Source organism: Glandiceps talaboti, chromosome 1 (genome assembly GCF_964340395.1).
Source record: "Glandiceps talaboti chromosome 1, keGlaTala1.1, whole genome shotgun sequence".
NCBI classification, from domain to species: Eukaryota; Metazoa; Hemichordata; class Enteropneusta; family Spengelidae; genus Glandiceps; species Glandiceps talaboti.
This window is the reverse complement of record NC_135549.1, coordinates 24589638-24609698: the sequence shown is the minus strand read 5'-3', so window position 1 is coordinate 24609698 and position 20061 is coordinate 24589638. Positions and strand designations below refer to the sequence as shown.

The 20061-nt window shown below is 36.6% G+C and overlaps 1 protein-coding gene across 1 annotated transcript; it reads right to left on the bottom strand.

The window, feature by feature from the left end:
* Nucleotides 1-8305: 8305 nt before the first annotated feature.
* Nucleotides 8306-18971, bottom strand: LOC144434774 (short transient receptor potential channel 4-like). The gene is made up of 9 exons (XM_078123265.1): nt 18879-18971; nt 17180-17330; nt 16760-16929; nt 16277-16459; nt 14973-15712; nt 14224-14452; nt 9933-10106; nt 9262-9327; nt 8306-8479 (listed from the first exon to the last, which is right to left on the bottom strand). The coding sequence occupies exons 1-9, from the start codon at nt 18969-18971 to the stop codon at nt 8306-8308; spliced, it is 1980 nt and encodes a 659-aa protein (XP_077979391.1).
* Between the last annotated feature and the right edge of the window lie 1090 nt (nt 18972-20061).

Here is a 20061-nt window from a genome sequence, read left to right as displayed (position 1 = left end):
ACGCAGAGTGTCTGATGATCGCAATATGCGTGAAACTCCGAGTTACACCTAAGAAAGAGTTCCAGTACTACCAAAACTATTACGCTCTGCCACTGCGGTATAGAGCACTGTCTTAGCAGATTGATACTCACCGAGTTATATATATATATATATATATATATAACTCGGTGAGTATCAATCTGCTAAGACAGTGCTCTATACCGCAGTGGCAGAGCGTAATAGTGGCAGAGCGTAAAACTATATATATATATATATATATATATATATATATATATATATATATATATATATATATATATATATATATATATATATATATATATATATATATATATCAGAAATTTTGTCAATTCAGTTGATTTAAGTTGACTTGTCGAGTTCTTGACTGTATTATTAATTAGAGAAGTCTTTAAATCATTGTGAAAAATAAGACAAATCATGTATCCAGCCATTACTAATGACGTACAGTATTGACGAAGGAACAGACATGACGCTGAAAATGAAATCATAAAAAATGTTTCCCACCGTGTTAAGCCAGTTAAAATAGACTTGATGTTCAGCCACCAAATGTTAATGTTTCCTTCTTCTTCAAAGGTCCCTGAACTGCCACTGTGCTGCGAATACTGTGATACGAGCAGACAAGCGTATGTTCAACATACATGTAAACAGTTTTTAATCATATTTGCCCAACGAAATTGAAGTTGTACTTACAAGAACGTGGAACCCGTGCTCTGGTTCCTGACAGAAGAATACAAAACACGAACACAGCTATCAAAGATTTTCTTCCCATCATAACAGCCTGTTCGACACCACTTGTTTTATATAACCAAATAATGTCAAGAATGACGGTGTTTGTTATTTAAGTATCAATCTAGCGATAACAACTGGACGTTATCCAAGTATAGAGGGCGCTCATGCCATTAGCTAGATTGTTTTAAAAATGGCATCTTGCCATCAAAGCTTTGTTTTGTTCTCACCTCTGAAGTCAGCATCATATATGGGCAGTGATGCAAGAGATGTGAAACGCCTGGCATTATTCATTTCCCAGAATGCCTCACCCTGTGTCCAAAAGGGGCCTTTACAGTCAGATATGTCCCTTTCTTTGTAACACTATTTGACAGGAGTCGCATGATTTAGAATTGGTGAAAATACATTTATACAGATTCGTTATACTCATATACAGATGGTTCTTTTCTGTGTAGTTTATATAGCGGTTTTCTCTTTATTATGTTTATAATATCATGCTAGAAGACAGAGGATATAATTATCAGACATATGATAATAGACATTAATCACTGTTGCAAAATAATCTTCTCACATAACATAACCTCCCCTTACGGGAGGTAAAATGGGTATATAGAAAATCAATATCAATAATTGTATGGTTTGAAAGTGCCAAAAGTATATTTTTTTAAATTAAAAGCTGTACACTGGTGTGATTTAACTAATATGAAAGAGTAATTATAAAATGTCTGAACATACAGAGAATTGCGGGTTATTTAGCTTACTGTGGAGTACATATGTGTGGGAGGGGTCTGTATTGCATTAGTGTCGGTCATCATGTGCACTATGATATCGATGATAGCGGCATGTCATTGCTCTTTGACCAACGTTCACGAACGCCTCGAGTCGTCGTGTTCGTTGGTAATATACGTTTTATCCAATACAGAGAGTCCAAGAACTGTGTTAAAATTAATAAGTCAATCAATCAATCCATCCATCCATCCATCCATCCATCCATCCATCCATCCATCAATCAATCAATCAATCAATCAATCAATCAATCAATCGATCAATCGATCAATCGATCGATCGATCGATCAATCGATCAATCAATCAATCAATCAATCAATCAATCAATCAATCAATCAATCAATCAAGCATTCAATCAATCAATCAATCAATCAATCAATCAATCAATCAATCAATCAATCAACCAATCAATCAATCAATCAATCAATCAATCAAGCATTCTAGGAAGGAAAGTATATGCCAGTAAACATGGCTCTGATTTCCATATCTTCTAGACAAGTGTGACCGGTCAACCTATAAAAGTAGCTGACCCCGGCCAATAAACCTTACATTACATCACCACTTTCTGACATAGACGTTGATGAAATTTGAAGATAAGGATTACAATGAGGCCAAACTGATGAGTTTACATGTAATTGAGTGTAAATCATGTGATAACCTTACAACATTCTTTCAGAACAAACAAAGTCTGAACTACTGACGTTTTATTCTCAGAACGTGAAGAAGCTATATGTCATGAAGAGTGTACAGATGTTGGATGTTGTTGACCTGGTGCCTCTGAATGCATGGAATGTACACATTTCAGTCTTGGAGAGGAATATGTTGAACAGTGTGTATTTGACCAGGGATAAGCATATAAACATTTATTGAAATTTTTGAAGAAAAAAAATTACTGGCAGGTAAGATTGATTTATGTGGGCAGACCTATCTATGAGAGAATATAGATATCGATGTTGACGGAATTTACAAGATATCTTTAAAGAAATGAAGGGACACAGTGAGGCCAAACTGACGAGTTTAAATGTAACTGAGAGTAAATCATTGAGATATTACTGATATTAGCTTCAGCAACGCGTCTTTTCGTCTCAGCTCAAATTCTCTCTCTCCTGACATTCTTTTCTTCCCCCTCGGCTCTCAGGCATACTTCTTCTACAGACCAGGGTCTACAAACACTGCTTTCTTGGTATTGAGGCATAAATAGAAACGTCCAGAACACAGGCAAAATAAGTGAGTCATTGAACACTGTATGCTCCACATACGTAGAAACACGTGTTACTTGCCGACGACTGGTCCTCAGCTTCAACTTCATACATTTTGCTGTTTTTATTCTTTCAGCATATTGGTTGAGTAAGACGGTCAAGTTGCCCTCTAAAATTGAATTCAGCTCAGTACTTCAGCAACGTGCCTTTTCTGCTCCTGCTCCTCAGCTTCAATTCTCACTCTCTCTTTCTCTAACTTCTCTCTCTCCTAACGTTATTTGCGTCTCCTCTGCTTCATACGTGCTTCCACCTCCAGCTACCGCGCGCTACATGTTACAACTGCCCAAGGTCAAGTCCTGAGGGTTCCTTAGTTAGGTCGCGTCATAGCGTCCTCATTACAAAGCTACCGATACATTTGTGTATATCATCTGGTTACATACATACATACACACATACATACATACATACATACATACATACATACATACACACACACACACACACACATACATACATACATACATACATACATACATACATACATACATACATGTAATACATACATGTAATACATACATGTAATACATACATACATACATACATACATACATACACACATACATACATACATAGTCACTTACTTACTTACGAAATGTCTATCGATAATCAACATAATTCACATTTGATTTTTCAAGAAAACCAAAACCCATCCCCAGTTAAATCAAGTACAAATTACCTATTTGATCTTATTTCAAGAAGACCATGCACAAGCTCCTATGCTGTGTCAAGATTTGAAGAATGATATATTATGGACTTTTGTTTTCAGGAATGTGGTCCCGTGGCTCATAGTCCACTATATTAGAATCTTGTCCTCTACTCCAGTTTGGACTCGTGGTTGACTTAATTTAGGTATTTCCAAGTACAAGTGCTTTATCTGTGTCTGGGTCCTGGGTACCAAGTGTGTGTTTTTTTTCCGTTTGACTTGAGCATGGATTCTTTTGTTCAGAATTGGGGTTAAACAGTCCTTCTGCGTTATCTGTTATGTGACCCTTCTCAAGCGTGTACCGATGAAGCAATGTTTTAACGAATTGTGAAAAACGTATGATTCGGTATGTATATTTCTCATAGCACGCAGTATTATCATAACACATATGGCGCGAATTTGATGAGCGTGTGTGCGCGCGTGCATGCAAGACCGAGCGTTAGGTGTATATATGCATGACTGTGTGTAATAATAAATTATTCCTAAAACCTATGTATACCACAACAGACATATATTCTGACAAATAACTCAAGCATTATTAACACTCAATAGAATTTCTTATCCTAGTAAACGACATGACAAAAATTATCGAGAATTTACATTTATATTTACGTTTATACCTCATCAGGCCGTATTGCCGTGTGATAAAATATATTCTGATTAAGAGTAATATATAGCACTGCAAATTTCAAAGTTCAAATACTATTGAAGTGTTCCAATATTCAAAGAACTTCGATAACAAAATTACCTTGTCATATTCAATGCTTCTCTCAATGGAAGGACCGTCATCGTCGTCGTAACTTGTCAGATTACTTGTCTAGAAATGGAAGAGAAACATAAACGACGCAAATGATACCGCTTGTATCTCGAGGACTCATCTGAAGGACGAGATTCTGTTTAACACAGTCCACTATAATAGTGGTCTGAGGTATTACTGAGAAGAATTGTTCAAACTATTCTCTGAGCAGGGATAAAAATGAAAGAACGCTTCAGAAAATAGATGATATTTCACTAAGTTTATCGACAATTTATCTCAAACATATTTAATAGGGATATCACTTATTATGAAACAGCATGTTTGTATTGAGAAATTCACTTCGCTCCATTCACTCTGACGCCTCAAGACTTGTGTCCAATACATTTAGTATTTAGCATAAGCATATAACAAAGTCAGTTGATACAAAAACAAATGTTCTTACTTGTTTCCTTTGACCCACTTTCGCTGTTGTCTTCGAACATAGTCTGTGATAGATATACATGATACAAGAATCAGATGGTATAATGATGTTGAACGGAGGCGGTACAACAGGACAGTCCATGTACTCCAACCAGATTTTTGTTCGTACGAACTTCCACTCAACGTCGATGTTTTCATGTGACACAATAACATGATTTAATTCACGTTCTATTCACATTTTTACAAGCAACAAGTTCTGTGAAACGCACTGGGAGCCGAATGAAACATTGAGTAAACGTTTAAATCTGTAAGAAAACTTGGAGAGAGAAAGAAAAAAAGCTACCTTACACGTACGTACATTGCTAAGTCAAATGTAAGACAGTGACATATAGAAAAATCCTTATATTTGTAACAGCCAACAAAATGAACTGGTAAATTCTATTTTGGACAAAGTTTCTGGTTTAGCTCTTTCTACCGTATCTTTTATCACTGTTGCATAAATGTATCATTTATGTAGTAGGGACCGTTTTACGGTTTCTGCTCAAATTCAAGTCACCGGTCAATACTTTTCGTAGTAATGCCTGTATTCATTAAAAGGTAATAATTGATGACATCAAATAAACATGGGTGCATATTTTCAGCATACGAATCTGGCGTCAGTGGCTGCAGATGGAGTGGACACTACTGTCGAAACGCTTTGATTGTTGCACAAAAGGCTGGGAAAGAACACAGTAGCTAACTAAGGATTGGCATTGTAGATTCTTGAATTAATTCACTAACAATCTTCACTGATTTCTGTGTACGTGGTAAGCTACCCTAATAAGTAAATGTGCACGTGCCATAAAGTATATTTTTAGGCAGGCATACAATAAATGCAGCCAATGATATGGTGTGTTACAAAAGACATGACGACATGATCATACACGTGCAGAATCTCACGCCAGTTTCCCTTGGTCCACTTAAGCACTGACAGTTTCACTCGTGCTCTGTTCTCAAACAGCATTCACTATTATGGTGACACAGTACATCGAGTAAACAGACGTATGATGTTGCCTTCATGGTCAGTCAAAATGTGTATAATTATTACTGCACTTCAACGTTCTTACTAAAGGTGTTATTGGTCAGAATCGAACCACATGACCTTCTGCAATTTATTGACCGTAATGGGACATTGCCCGCAAGTTCAGAGAAGATTGAGACAATACCCAACTGGATCCATTTCAACTGGCTGTACGTTCATCAAGTTCTACGCATAATGAAGATATGATGCGTAAATGCAGTCATTGGCGGCGCGCGCTCTTCACTCCCTAAAAGGCGCATGCTAAATCTTGACATACCTTTAATTTGGAGTATGTATCTGACATGAGAGCTATCGACGTATTCAATAACACTATACCGATGACAGTACCAACGAATACGTATAACACCACTCCAATAACCTCCACCACCACAGATACGTCATGTACTTGCCCGGATGTAGAGTTATAAGTGACTTTCCCAGATAGCCCTGATGATGGATCCGACCCATAGACAACCGTCAGTAATGATTGAATAATTGAGCCAATGCTAACAAAAAGTAAGAAAGATTGAGAATCACATAATGCAAGTTATCACATTGGCACAAACAAATAGTACAGCCATCAGCTTTCGAAAAAAATTTACATCAGTAGAAAAATTGCAATTCAACTGTATAAATTAACTTCAAAGTGCGACATTCCTGACGAAGGTACGTAGACATAAAGGGTTTCTTTCGTTCATGCGAAAACATCGATTTGATTTGTAGTGTAAACTTGGTGAGGTTTATAACGAATGAAATGACACTTGTAATAGGTTGTTATAAAACTGCAAGGTAGATTCTTTGTAGTGTTTTGTCTTCACACTTGACCTTTACCCCAGGGCTTATTTAGGCTTATTGTTGATTAAAACTTATACCTAGCGAAATATATTGTGTGGTTCCGATTACGCTCAATTTTAGATATGTTTACAGGGATTGGACTTGATTAGCTGCAGCTAGCCAACTACCTCCAATCCCCTTATCCTGCTATCCTGTATTGATTCACATCTATACACTGGTGTACAATATTTAAATTCTCTTGGAATTCGAATACATCATTGTGAAAATTAATGTCACTGTCAAAAACGTCATCACATATTGAGTCACGTGACTACTATATACATCTGCCACGTATTGTCAACTAATAAATTCCTTCTTGATATAATATGCAAGTTAGGGTTATTTAATATGCGTGAATTTTACATTATAAATAATTAACTTTCCAACCTCTTTCCTACCCGGGCTACCAGGTCTCTATAGCTAGGTTAACTGGGCTACTGTGACAATAGTGGTACACATTCTTTTCCACTTAAACTGACTATAGTACTAGTGGTGAAGCTCGAATACTCATATCTACAGAGTTCCAGGCCGACCACGCTAACAACTCGAGAATCATGACTCCACAACGGTGAAAAGATGAACTAGCAATAATCTTGTAATATTTTCAGCTTCCGTCATTTTCAAGCAAACAGAAGTTCACAAGTAGTAATTCATATTAAAGAAATCGTGTATTGTTTTTGACTTATAAAACGTAAAAAATGTAGTCTTGAGTTTGTTATGCTTTCATTGTAAATTATGCACTGACACATATCACAAATCTATTAATTATGTCAAAAAACAAACTGAAGTTATCTGTAAATGCGTGAATGATTACTATAATTTTTAAATCAGGAAACCAAGCAACTTCAAAAAGAAAGTTAAGAGCATGGAATACTTCTCCGTGAATGAGCACATTAAACTCAAGGTGAAACATTTTCTTCAGCCTGGAATGAAAACATTATTCTTCCATTACATTGAAATCCAGGTATTTTGTAGTTTGAGAAGTGCATGATATAAATCTTACATTTCACAGTCCAAAGGGCACTCGTACATTTTTTCACACGGGAGAGACACGCACAATTTTGATTAAACAGGCGAGAGAAAATCAATACTAAATAAAGATTTTCGGCCGTTTGAGGCGCTATAGAGTGACTTCGCTTCTTGAGGGTTAACAGAAACTATATAAATGCCATGTTGGCGAGTTCAACCTTGTCTTAATATTTGTACTTGGTGATTGAAGACATTCTATAAATATGGAACCATCCCCGAAAACCGAATTTTTTTTCAGGTAGATATCTCCCACCGATCCCTTGTTTAGGGAATTCTTTAGACGGAAGAGTGGACCCTGTGTTTGAGATATCTCATAACCTCCTTCCCACCATTGATCACACACACACACACACACACACACACACACACACACACACACACACACGTAGAAACTACAGCATTGGAAAAAAAAGCTCGCGTTACCCTCTGGAGCACACTATTTTGGAAACATAATGCACACATAGTTGACAATGTACAGCGTAATGAAATTTATTCGATATTGTCTATATGGGGTATAATATCTTAGAAAAACAATATTCTAGCAATGTTCATTGGCTACTTGATCTAGATAAAATATTAACATTGTGGGTTATCGATTTCCTTGTAAACAAGACAGTGAACCCTGATTTTTATGTGTATATTATTTCACAAACTTTCTTTTGAAGAGATTTTAAGGATTTCTGGAATTGGTCCCCGAAAAAACCCACTATTTAGATATATTCTATTGATTTTTCTGTGTCTCGATCCGCTGTAGTATTTGAGTATGTATTCGTCTGGCTTAAATGCTGGTTCTTGTGTTCAGCCTTGAGATTAAATAGTCCGTCATCGTCATCTTTCACAAGTCCCTTTAGAAGCGTGTACCGATGAAGCAATGTTTTCACCAGCTATGAGAAAGAAGGTATGATTCGGTGTTTATATGGTTTTATAACTTAAGTAGCATTATCATGACATATATGGCAAATGCTTGATGTATGTATGTATGTATGTATGTATGTATGTGTATGTATGTATGTATGTATGTATGTATGTATGTATGTATGTATGTATGTATGTATGTATGTGTATGTATGTATGTATGTATGTATGTATGTATGTATATATGTATGTATGTATGTGTATGCATGGATACATGCATGCATGCATGCATGCATGTATGTATGTATGTGTGTATGTATGTATGTATGTATGTATGTATGTATGTATGTGTGTGTGTGTGTGTGTGTGTGTGTATGTATGTATGTATGTATGTATGTATGTATGTATGTATGTATGTATGTGTGTGTGTGTGTGTGTGTGTGTGTGTGTACATGTCTTTGTACATGTGTGTATCATACGTACGTGTATGTATACGCGTATGTGCAATATTTTCTATAACATCAGAATACAATTATAGCAGATAAAAGACAAATCAATTATTTTTCTTATAAAATCCCTCAAACAGTGATATTTATTCTGTACCATTCCTTACACTGGAAATCGAGACCACACTGACAAAATAAGTTGAGCATTGACGTCGCACTTTTGTCACTCCAGAGCTCTTCTGTGTTCAAACTATGTGATTAAAACGAAAGAATTTTCTTTAAGATAGAAAGTGGCGCTAAACACCATGCACTGAAGAATCGTTCAAGATTCAAGTGTTACAAATATAAAAGTATAACAAAACTACCTTGTCATATTGGATGTTTCTCACAATGACAGGGTCATCATCTTCAACTCCATTTGGGTTATTTGTCTAGAAGGAAAGACAATATGCACGAAATAATGATGATCTTGAGGACACAGCGAAAGAGTGAGACCTTCCATGGAATTTATAAGAAGAAAAGTTCGAACGAATCACTCTAAAGAGATTAAAATGAAAGGGGATATTTCACTTGATTCATCAACGGTTAATTTCAAATATGCCATTATAATTAGTCTACCACTATCGATTTCAAGGTTGTCGGTACTCATTGTTAATAACTGAGCCTGTGTACGGTGCTTACGGTATATTCAGTTCATGAGTCTCATACCTTAGGCTTTATTGACCCAATCCGCTTATCTTTACCATGAAGTATTCAAACGTATGCAAAAGGACACGTGCAAATGAAGTATATGCAAATTAACGCACATCTCAAGTGCACGTATTAATCTGCATACACTTCATTTACATGTGTATAATCTGCATATATTTGAATACTCCATGGTAACAATTACAACAAGCTGATTGAGCAATTAAACATTGAGATTTTCAACCCCTGTTGCAATTTTCTAGAAAAATTATTGTATCCATTATTACTAGTTTTCGCTTTGGCGTGTACTGAGTAAGTGTATTGTTCTTACAAACAGAAACTCTCTTACTTGGTTCTCTTGACCGACTTTCGCTGTTTTCTTCGAACATATTCTGTGATAGATATACTTGATGCAAGCACCAGATGGTATAATGATGTTGAACGGAGGCGGTACAACAGGACAGTCCATGTATTCCAACCAGATTTTTGTTCGTACGAATTTCCATTCCACGTCGATGTTTTCCTTTGACACAATGAGGAAACCGATTACGGAGTATAGTAAACTATATGGTCACAGCAGAAATTTAATACAAAGAAGTAGACAATGCAAATATAGTCTCTCATCAAATAACTACGAGTTCAACTAAATGGTTCCTGACATTGACAGAAGAACAGTAAAGACAGAGATGAAGATAAAATTAGAAATATTAGGATTTTCCAGTTACAAGTAAATTACACCGTGCCTGACAAAAAATCTGAGAATCGCTAAGAAATGTTTCTAAGGCTGCTTTCACAAAAACTTGTTAGGGGGGGGGGGGGGGGGTCGGGAGATTTTTTTGTAAAACCCTAATTTTTTTTTCAAGTAACCCCCCCTGTCATATTCCAACATTTTTCAAGTACCCCCCTACCAAAGCCCAAAATATTTCAAGTACCCCTCCTACCCGAATAATAAAATAATAAAAACAAAATGTTATGTTAACCAGTGCATTGCCTTTCCAAAAAACAACATATACTTGTAAATGAATTACACTTTGAATAACTCTTGTAAAATGATCAGCAGACCAATTGAGTCTTTGTTTTCTGTTCAATATTGTATTAGTACATTATACTAGTAGTGTTACAGTTGAATGTCATTTTAATTGTATTTGCAAATATTGTGATGCACATGTTATCTAAAGAGAGTTTTATACTGTGTTGTTCCAGTTCAGTTTCCTAAATGTGTGCTAAAAGAAATCAAATTGGTCTAAATAACACTGAAAAAACTCTTAATAAAATGAATGCGTTGCCATGTATCCCGTTCTTGTTTGATGTAAATTAGTTCAATATAATGTCAAAAGAAAATAAATGTATGACTCAAAAATGACAGCCACATTTCATCTAACAGAATATGAATCAAGTGATATATATTAGAGGTAATGATAATTAAGATGGCCCTATTATCATAGTAATTTTATATCTTAATGAACCTGGTACCTTACCTTGTAAGAGCCTGATTATTGGACTGGTTTTGACGTTAAGTTACAAAGGTGAATGCAGGATTTTAAACAAAGTCTCAGAATGTGTTTATTTAAATTTTTGATTTCCAAGTGGTAGCTCTCCTTCCAGATCTTGTGTATATAAACATGGCATTGTCATCATCATCATCAGACCCAATTTCTCCTTCAACTTCATCAGAGTTGGAACTAGCTGTATCATCATTCTCACTGTCACTGTCATCAGATGACAAATCACTCTCACTTTCTTTAGATTTATAATAGTGGCATCTTACAGCCTCAACTTTGTCTATTTTGTGCATTCCTGCCACAGCTGGAATTTCACAGTTGGAAAGTACTTTTCAAGTTCTTTCACTTTCAATTTGGAAATGTCACTGTTTCTGACAAGCACATCCCAGTCATATTCATCAAATTTTTTTTCAGCACATTGCTCCCTTTCTTTCATTCTTTTTCTTTTCCTCATAGAGGCAAGTGTTCTCTGTTGTTCTAAATGAAGGATTGCTCCCTTTAATGTCTCTTTCTTGACACACAGTTTCTTGCTCAATTCGTCAAGTTTCTCAACATTTTTACTTGACACTAACCCTTTACTATACAGGTTCACTACCCCATTCCTGCCATGTATCTTTAGGGTAACTTTATATTGAGAGTTATGTCAAATTATATTTATTTATCTTTATATTTACAAGTAATAGTATATTCATGCAAAGTTGAAAAGTATGTGCACAAAACTTATTTTAATTTTTCTCTGTTAACTCAGCTTGTGAAATATTGTCTTCTGTTTCACATGTAGCAGACGTTGCCAATATGCTAATTTTAGGAAATATTTAGAATGTGTTATTAAAAGTTTATGTTGAAAATTATAGTCATATCTATAGGATGAAAAAATACCTTGCACAGAAGTTTTTGATACTTGTCAAGTATGTTTTAGTGCAGGTGCATATTTTACATTTTGATGGCAGGCTGAGATGAACCTTTTCCAACTCTTTGGTTCGGTGGTGTCGGAAGCACAGTCACTTGATTGTGGGGTCCCCCAGGGTTCTGTCCTTGGACCAGTATTATTTAGTCTTTATACAGCGCCCCTGGAGGACATCATCAGTAAACACTGTTTAGAAAGTATGTTCTACGCTGATGACTCCCAACTGTATGTCGTGTGGTTGCGTCCCAAGTGAACAAATTGAGGGATGTATTTACGAAATTCGTCAGTGGATGGCTAACAACATGCTTGCACTTAATGATGGCAAGACGGAGGTAATACAATTCTCCTCGAAGTTTGGAAATGGGGACAGGCCACGGGAGTGCGACATACAAGTTGGGAGTGTCATAGTTCATTCTTCTTCGATTGTTCGAGACCTTGGTGTCACACTTGATGCATCAATGACAATGACATCTCACATTACTAGTATATGTAAGTCAGCGTCCTTTGCTCTTTGGAAAATAGGAAAAATCCGTAATCTTTTAGATCAAGAGTCCACAGAAAAATTAGTGCATGCGTTCGTTACATCTCGTCTTGACTACTGTAATTCTCTACTTTATGGCCTGCCAGATTATCAAATCCATAAGCTCCAGTCAATTCAGAATGCTGCTGCACGCCTAGTCATGAAAACACCCAGAACAGACCATATTACACCAGTACTTCATAATTTACATTGGCTGCCCATACAAAAACGGATAAAGTTCAAAATTCTATGTTTAACATACAAGGTTTTAAGTAACATGTCCCCTGTTTATCTCAGAGAACTGTTAGAAATCCGTTCTTCTGGTCGTATCCTTCGTTCCTCTACCGAAGGTGCTCATACACTTCGCCAAGCCAATTGCCAACACGGTTTTTTATGGAAACAGGGCTTTTTCGGTGTGTGCTTCGCGTCTCTGGAATCGGCTACCAGTTTCAATCCGTCTTAGCGTAAATATTGATGTTTTTAAATCAAATCTTAAGACGCACCTTTTTATTGAATGAAAGTATTTTATTGATGGTTTTTTAATTCTTTTTACAAAGTTGTGTGAAGCGCTTTGAGATGTTTTGTTTTACATGTAAAGCGTTTTTAAAGAAATAAATATTATTATTGTTGTTGTTGTTGTTGTTGTTGTTGTTGTTGTTGTTGAAAAAGGAAGACCAACATTTTAAAAGCTTATTTTCCCATGATTGAAAAGTCATGATGTCAATTTATTTTCAGGTACCCCCCTACAACCCATAACATTTTTTCAGGTACCCCCCACACACACACTACCCATATATTTTCAAGTCCCCCCCCCCTAAAATCTCCCGACCCCCCCCCCCCCCAACAAGTTTTTGTGAAAGCAGCCTAAGCACCCAGTTTAAAAAAAAGGCGAAACTAGCTATATGCACTGCAAGATATGAAATGGGTACATGTATTGCAGGATGTACATCTATCACTGTGATATGTCTCGCTAAGGCAAGCAAAAATGAAGAATTGTTTCTGACCATCGCACGCATCACTTAAATACCCCCACGTCAGTCTTTTTTCGTGTTTGTCCAGCCCATGCAGTCTGCAGATCCAGGGGGGGGGGAACACAACAATAACCCTCCCTACTTCAGTGAAGACAACTACAGAGCCAATTATGAACAAGTACATGACATCTCCCCCACATACACACTTGCTCTAAAGTACTAATTAAAAAGAAAAGTACCTGCTATAAACAGTAGATTGCGTGACTGGTTTGAGAATTATAAAACAATTCGCGTACTCGCACCACTTTAGAAAAAAAAATGTCCGGGACATGAATTTTCTTTCTGTCTGTTTGAAAATCAACCTGAACAAGCATACACTACTACCCTATGTCTCTTCACATGTCAATCAGACAGAGAAAGAATTTGGACTTATTTGTCTGTTTGATCGTCGACTCCCAACAAGTAGACACAACGAATCTGGGTTGTATTTTCTTTCTGTCTTTTGTTATTCAACCCGAATAACTAGAAAGAAACAGAACAACCCGAATTCCGAATGTGATTCCAGCGCGTGCAAACATATGACCGAGACTATTATTGCTCGCGAGCTTGAGTTACGTCAACTATATTCCATTCGCTCTGCGCATAATATAAATATGACGCAAATGTTACATCATCATATATAGTCATCTTAAAAGTGGCACTCTCAAAATCTTTAACGCACAAGCTAAATCTTGACATACCTTCAATTTGGAATATGTGTCTGACATGAGAGCTATCGACGTATTCAACAATACCATAATGATGACAGTACCAAATAAGACGTAAAGCGTAACTCCAATAACCTCCACCACAACTGATACGTCATGAACTTCCCCGGATGTAGAGTTATAAGTGACTTCCACGGATAAGCCTGATGTTGGATCCGATCCAAAGACAACCATCAGTAACGACTGAACTATCGAACTAAAGCTAAAAAGGAATAATAGTGCAGTCTTAAAATGAAATGTTCCAAAGTGTAACATTAATATAAACGAACCATGAGCTTAACGCTCTCTTCAAATTCATCTCTCAAAGAATGTTTTGCATCACGCATGCGAGACACGAAATAGTTTTTTTTAAATATCAAGACAAGGATTTGTGTTGCTCTGTGATAGTCATTAGTTACAATGTAAATTAAAGAGTTAGTATTTGAAATAGAGCAGATAACAGGTATTAAATTCACTTCATAAAAATTCAAGGCAGTCTGCATAGGTGTGTCACCCTATAGATCCATACTTGACTTCTGCCAAGGGCTTATACAGGTTTATGATTGGTTGAAACAAAGAGGTGTAAATGATCAATTTATGTCGTACACTGCCTAAAAGAAGACAAGGTGGTAACATTAATGAACGTCGTAATCATTGCTTATTTTCCACAGATGGTTCAACTCAAACCACAGATGTTAGACATGATGATACTTCTCCTAACATCTACGACCAAACCAACTTACCTGCTAAAATAACCATTGTCGGCTAACTCATAGTATAGATAATAAAATCCAAAAGTGAATGCGCCAACCACATAAATGTATATCACCATAAATCGATAGATTTCCGTCCTCATAGCAACTAATAACAATAACAACTGTCCAATAAACGTACTGAGGTAGAAGTATCGCAGGAAACGTAAACAGACAAGCACTAGGGCGATCGATGTCCCAGTGTCAAAGAAAATCTTCACAAGTATGTTGACGTTCTGTGTGATTTCATCTATGAGATGTAGCGATACATCCATTATCAAGATCACCACGTTGAATACATCAACTAAGCTCTTGATGTCAGTGAAGAACTTCTTCATCCCATGCATATAACACTGAACGACCAGAAGCCATCCGTAAGATGCAAGATACACCAGTATCACACAAAGTACAATTTCCTTCACTACGTGTATATCTATGGTTGGCTCAGTGTGCAGTGCGATATCTTCAATCATCACAAAGGATATGAACAAAAAGTGAGATGACATGTGAGTGAGGAACTTCGACTTTGGAGTGTCAAGAACCTTCGCAACTGGTGAACACGGTGCAACAATATAAATGAGAGAAAGAATCGGCATAGCGAGAAGATATACGAGAAATCCATAGAAAGCATACAACGTTGTCCAGTGAAATCCGTTCCTGGTGTGCCACTTTGGTTGGCCTCGAAGCCATTCTTTCTTGACAACTTTCTGACATTTCCGATGGGATACAAACTGTAATTGAGAATGAAAAGAGATGTATACACTATTATTATGCCAGGCATTTGTTTCTCAATAACATGCAACTATGTACCATAAAGTTATTCAATATAGATGGAGATTTTTAGATACCAATTCAACGTACTGTGTAACACAACATTTGGTGCTCATTTTTGCAGATTGAAACTCTATTTCGGAGATTGGTTAATTATGATTTGAAAAGACGGATAGTGTAATATTTGACCGCAACAAATTATACTACATGATATTACATGAAGGGATTTGCCCCATCGTTGTACAGCCTCTTGAAGATACCTAAGACTTACTCATCCCCTCTCGGCATTGAAGAGGTTTACAGAGATCGTTGCACGATTGGCACTAAATAGGTAGAAAATGGAATATCATTGACTTCTGTCATGGATAATGATACCAAAACAGCAACGTACAAAATGCTAATCTTCAACAAGGAACACTTCGGACTCGATGGTCTTTTACTAAGCATGGATAACTCAGACTTACGAATGATATCCTTGAACCACGACTATAACATGAATGATCATATAGCATTAGTCAACATACCTCTTTCTCATCACTATCGATTGCTTTTCTGAGTAGACTTAATTTGTCTTGTTTGTACGATTCTTCCCCTTCACTTTGATCCCTGCCATTCAGTAAAGTCATAACCTCTTCTGAGGTGTCACAACAATCAAGGATCTCAACAAGAAACTCCCTGGTTCGCCTGGATAGGTCTAGGTATATGTCCTGCAATGAAAGTTTAAGGTTGGGTGTCTATTAAAATACACTAGATATATTATAAGTGTGGCTGGAATAATTCTATCAGGTGCCAGGTATACAAAACACTGTCTCATACACTACTGTGACGCAATTGCAACATCATGATGTTGGTTTTCACGGCTAATGTACTCGTAACTCTTCGTGTATGTTAATCACACAGGACAATAGTCTGCGTTTGTTATTGTGTGTCCAATCCATACAATTGAAATAATGTAACGGTAATGACAAGACGCATTGACAATTGGTGCCTAATTGAACTTTACCTACCTTTGAAGTATCAGCGATTTCTCTTGCCTCTGATAAATCGAGTAAACTCTCGGATATATCGATGGCTGCGTCTGGTGGATTCTCGTGTAAAATACATAAATATGCTGGACTACAGATGGCATTGTACATGTTGTATCGCGAGTCATCATCCCAAACATCATCTTCTCCCCCTGTATTGAAACAAAAAAAACACGTCAGCATTGGATAAAGAATTTATTTTACGCCAGCCCTATCTTCTACTCTGTGACCCCATTTACAAGACATACGGTATACCCATGTGTACTATAGTTGGTACCCTATGAACGCAGATATGAAAGTTTACTCTCGCTATTCCTTGACAATCAACAGTCTGTTGCAACTAATGCAAATGTGTGAGTGTTAGCAACAGTAAAGAGTGTGGTTATGCACCACAAGACCTACCATTTGGGGTTATTGGATGCGTCAGAGGCTGGGCCCCATTGTTGTGTAATAATTTCACCATTTGAAAATTGTTATTGTTCGCTGCAATCTGAAGTGCCGTTACTGGTTTCCTTCTTCTTACACCTACGCAATTAATGTCTATATTTCCAGCCTGTTGAATCATAAACATAACCAAATATCATAAAGAGGACAACGTGAACCTTCCTGAAGATAATCAGAGATGTATGAAACACTTGTAAACATCTAAGTCCAAAAAACATATATAAGCGCATCGAAAAATAAGCAGCTCACCACCTCAAACATTATACATGCAACCATTTGGAATTCAACTGACTTTTGTTTTTAACTAATCATATTAAATATGTTAAATAGGTGACTTTTGACTTTATGTTTTAACTTGAATGAAATTTAGCTCGGAAAATTCTATTTTATTTTACAATGCTGTTCTGTATTATGTTTAAAATGTACATATATTTACTATTGATTCGTACTAATGTCACCGTCTTTGTACATATTTTTGGAACACGAAGAAGACTTGAATCAGGGCGGCTCATCAACAACCTGACAACTGAATGTGTGTCCCTCCCAGGTGACGTGACGTTTCTTCACCAAGGCATGTTGGCCTATAATTTGTTTCGTTATCACTAATCAGCATCCAATTCGCTGTAAGTTTACAGTACGATATTGATTTTTTATAATTATTCCATATGACATGATTTTCTTTCTTTCAAAACGATTGATTTTGTGTACAAATCGACGTAATAACGCTTTCTAACTAGAACCACTGTCCTTGTTATGAAACCAAAGGGGCATCTAAGACAATTGTGTACGGCCTGGCATGATTGTTGTAATTGCACCAAGCATGGAGTGTGAAAAGTACTTGTTTATTTCAAAATCAATACTTCGGTCGATTTTAATTGTTCTTAAATGGTGGTAGTTCATTTTGTGTCTTGTGTCTAAACTAGCGGACTTAGAGTGATACAAGTTGGTGCAAGAATGTCTCTTAAACATTCCCATCTCAATTGCAGTCGATGACCACAGTTCAAATGCCTGTTATCCCTTCTGATTCGTTCTGATCAAATTCAGATTTCGAGCGTTCAATAGCATATCTAGCCTATAGTCTAGTGGTCTGTTTACGGCGCCCAGTGTGCAACCGTAACAGTTATAGTCGTAAACCGGTCAATACCCGAGACACTTTATAACTTACTGTGCATATCAATAGTAAACAAACAAAAGCGCACGGCATATTAAATCACCTAGCATAATACCTGTGTGCACAAAATCAATTCCAGGTTGCTATAACTGTGCTTCTCTCATCACGTGAATATGCATATGTGGTTGTTGAATTTTAACCTTAAAAAAGTCGCCATTGTCTCGATTTAACAAACTGTGGGTAAAGAACATTGTCTTTTGGTTTTGCATACTGAACTGCGAGCACGGCTTTCAGGTATGAAAATACAAAATCCTTAGATAAAAGTCGACAAGACTAATTCCCGACTGGTGATAGTAGTACCACAGGACCATCGAACTACAGGCTGTATCTGTATCTCTGTATTCTTTATGAAAGGACGAAACAATTTCAAATCATTGAAACGTACTGTATGCAATAGTCTTTGTCGCTGCTCTGGGGTGAACAGATTTACTACGGGCGTAGCAAGTGTGCAGATTTTGATCTTGTGAGTGTTCGGCTTCTACTTACCTGTAGTAGTAGTTTCACTTGTTTCACTTCTCCTTCTTCTACCAGTCGTAAAAACTCGTCCTCTCCGTGAGGTTTTATGACAATCCGCTGCATGTTGACATCTACGCCGCGGCCTGTATGAGATGATTGATTGTGGACCGCTATATCAACAGAATACGACAGGGGGATGGCCCCCTTGTAGTGACTTTGTTGACTGGGAAACTATTAATGTTTGAAAGAAGTGAAAACCTTGTTTTTTACATGTATGTTTATGCTTGTTGGCGGAGCGAACTTGCTCTGGTGTGAGAGACGACATACATTTCATTTGTTTATTCATTACCATGGTGACAACTACACTGTACTCAATATCTTACGTAACAACAGGGACTTGTCGGTCTTGAATTTTCGATTATTGTTAAACTTTATATACAAATACATGTATACTTGCTTTTATGATCTTTTCAATATACGTCAGAGTGCGTATAAGCCAATTATAGTCCACATGTTACTGTGGTCGGATCTCATACACCGCTTTACTTCCCCTATAAATATCAAGGGACCTTTGTATCATGCAAAAGATCGATAGTGACTGTCGTGGAATGTGTTTAAATACTTTGACAACTTTCCTTAGGGTAAACATCATCATGATGGCTCTACTTCGATAAAATAATTCAAGTCTAACCAAGATGTATACTTTTAAACAATCTGAGAATTAAAGTCGTATTATAGACATGGTAGATGAATAATTAAGTATATCTGCAATACTCCATTTTTACTAAATTACCAGTAGACGTGTTAAAATGTATATGCATGTAACTGTATCTGTATCGTAGCTGAGTGTGTAAGTTGTTTAAAAAACAAAGATACAATTGCACCCTGCCTAACTTTGAAAAATGTGTGTTTACAAGGGTTGAACTCCATTAGTAGCTCGACAACTATAACTATTCCCGTGTCACGTGTGTTCTGGTACACTTTTTCTTGTTTTCTGGAATTACGCAAATTTATTCCGCTGAAAAAAATTATCACACATTGTGTCATCTGACGTAGTCCTCATATCGCACACAAATACCAAGTATTAGCTCAAGTAATCAAATCCTTCTTCAGTTATAAGGAAATTGAGATATTGCCAAACAGTATGCAAATTAGGATTAGTATGCATGTATTTTACCCTAAGAATGATCGATCTTGACATGAATATAGGTAT

Coding starts and splice junctions, on each gene's coding strand:
- LOC144434774 (XM_078123265.1), bottom strand. CDS start 18,971: ATGCAGCGGATTGTCATAAAACCTCACGGAGAGGACGAGTTTTTACGA. Junction 17,331..18,878: donor AAGTGAAACTACTACTACAG/GTAAGTAGAAGC, acceptor ATGATTCAACAG/GCTGGAAATATAGACATTAA. Junction 10,107..14,223: donor ACACATATTCCAAATTGAAG/GTATGTCAAGAT, acceptor ATTGTGTCAAAG/GAAAACATCGACGTGGAATG.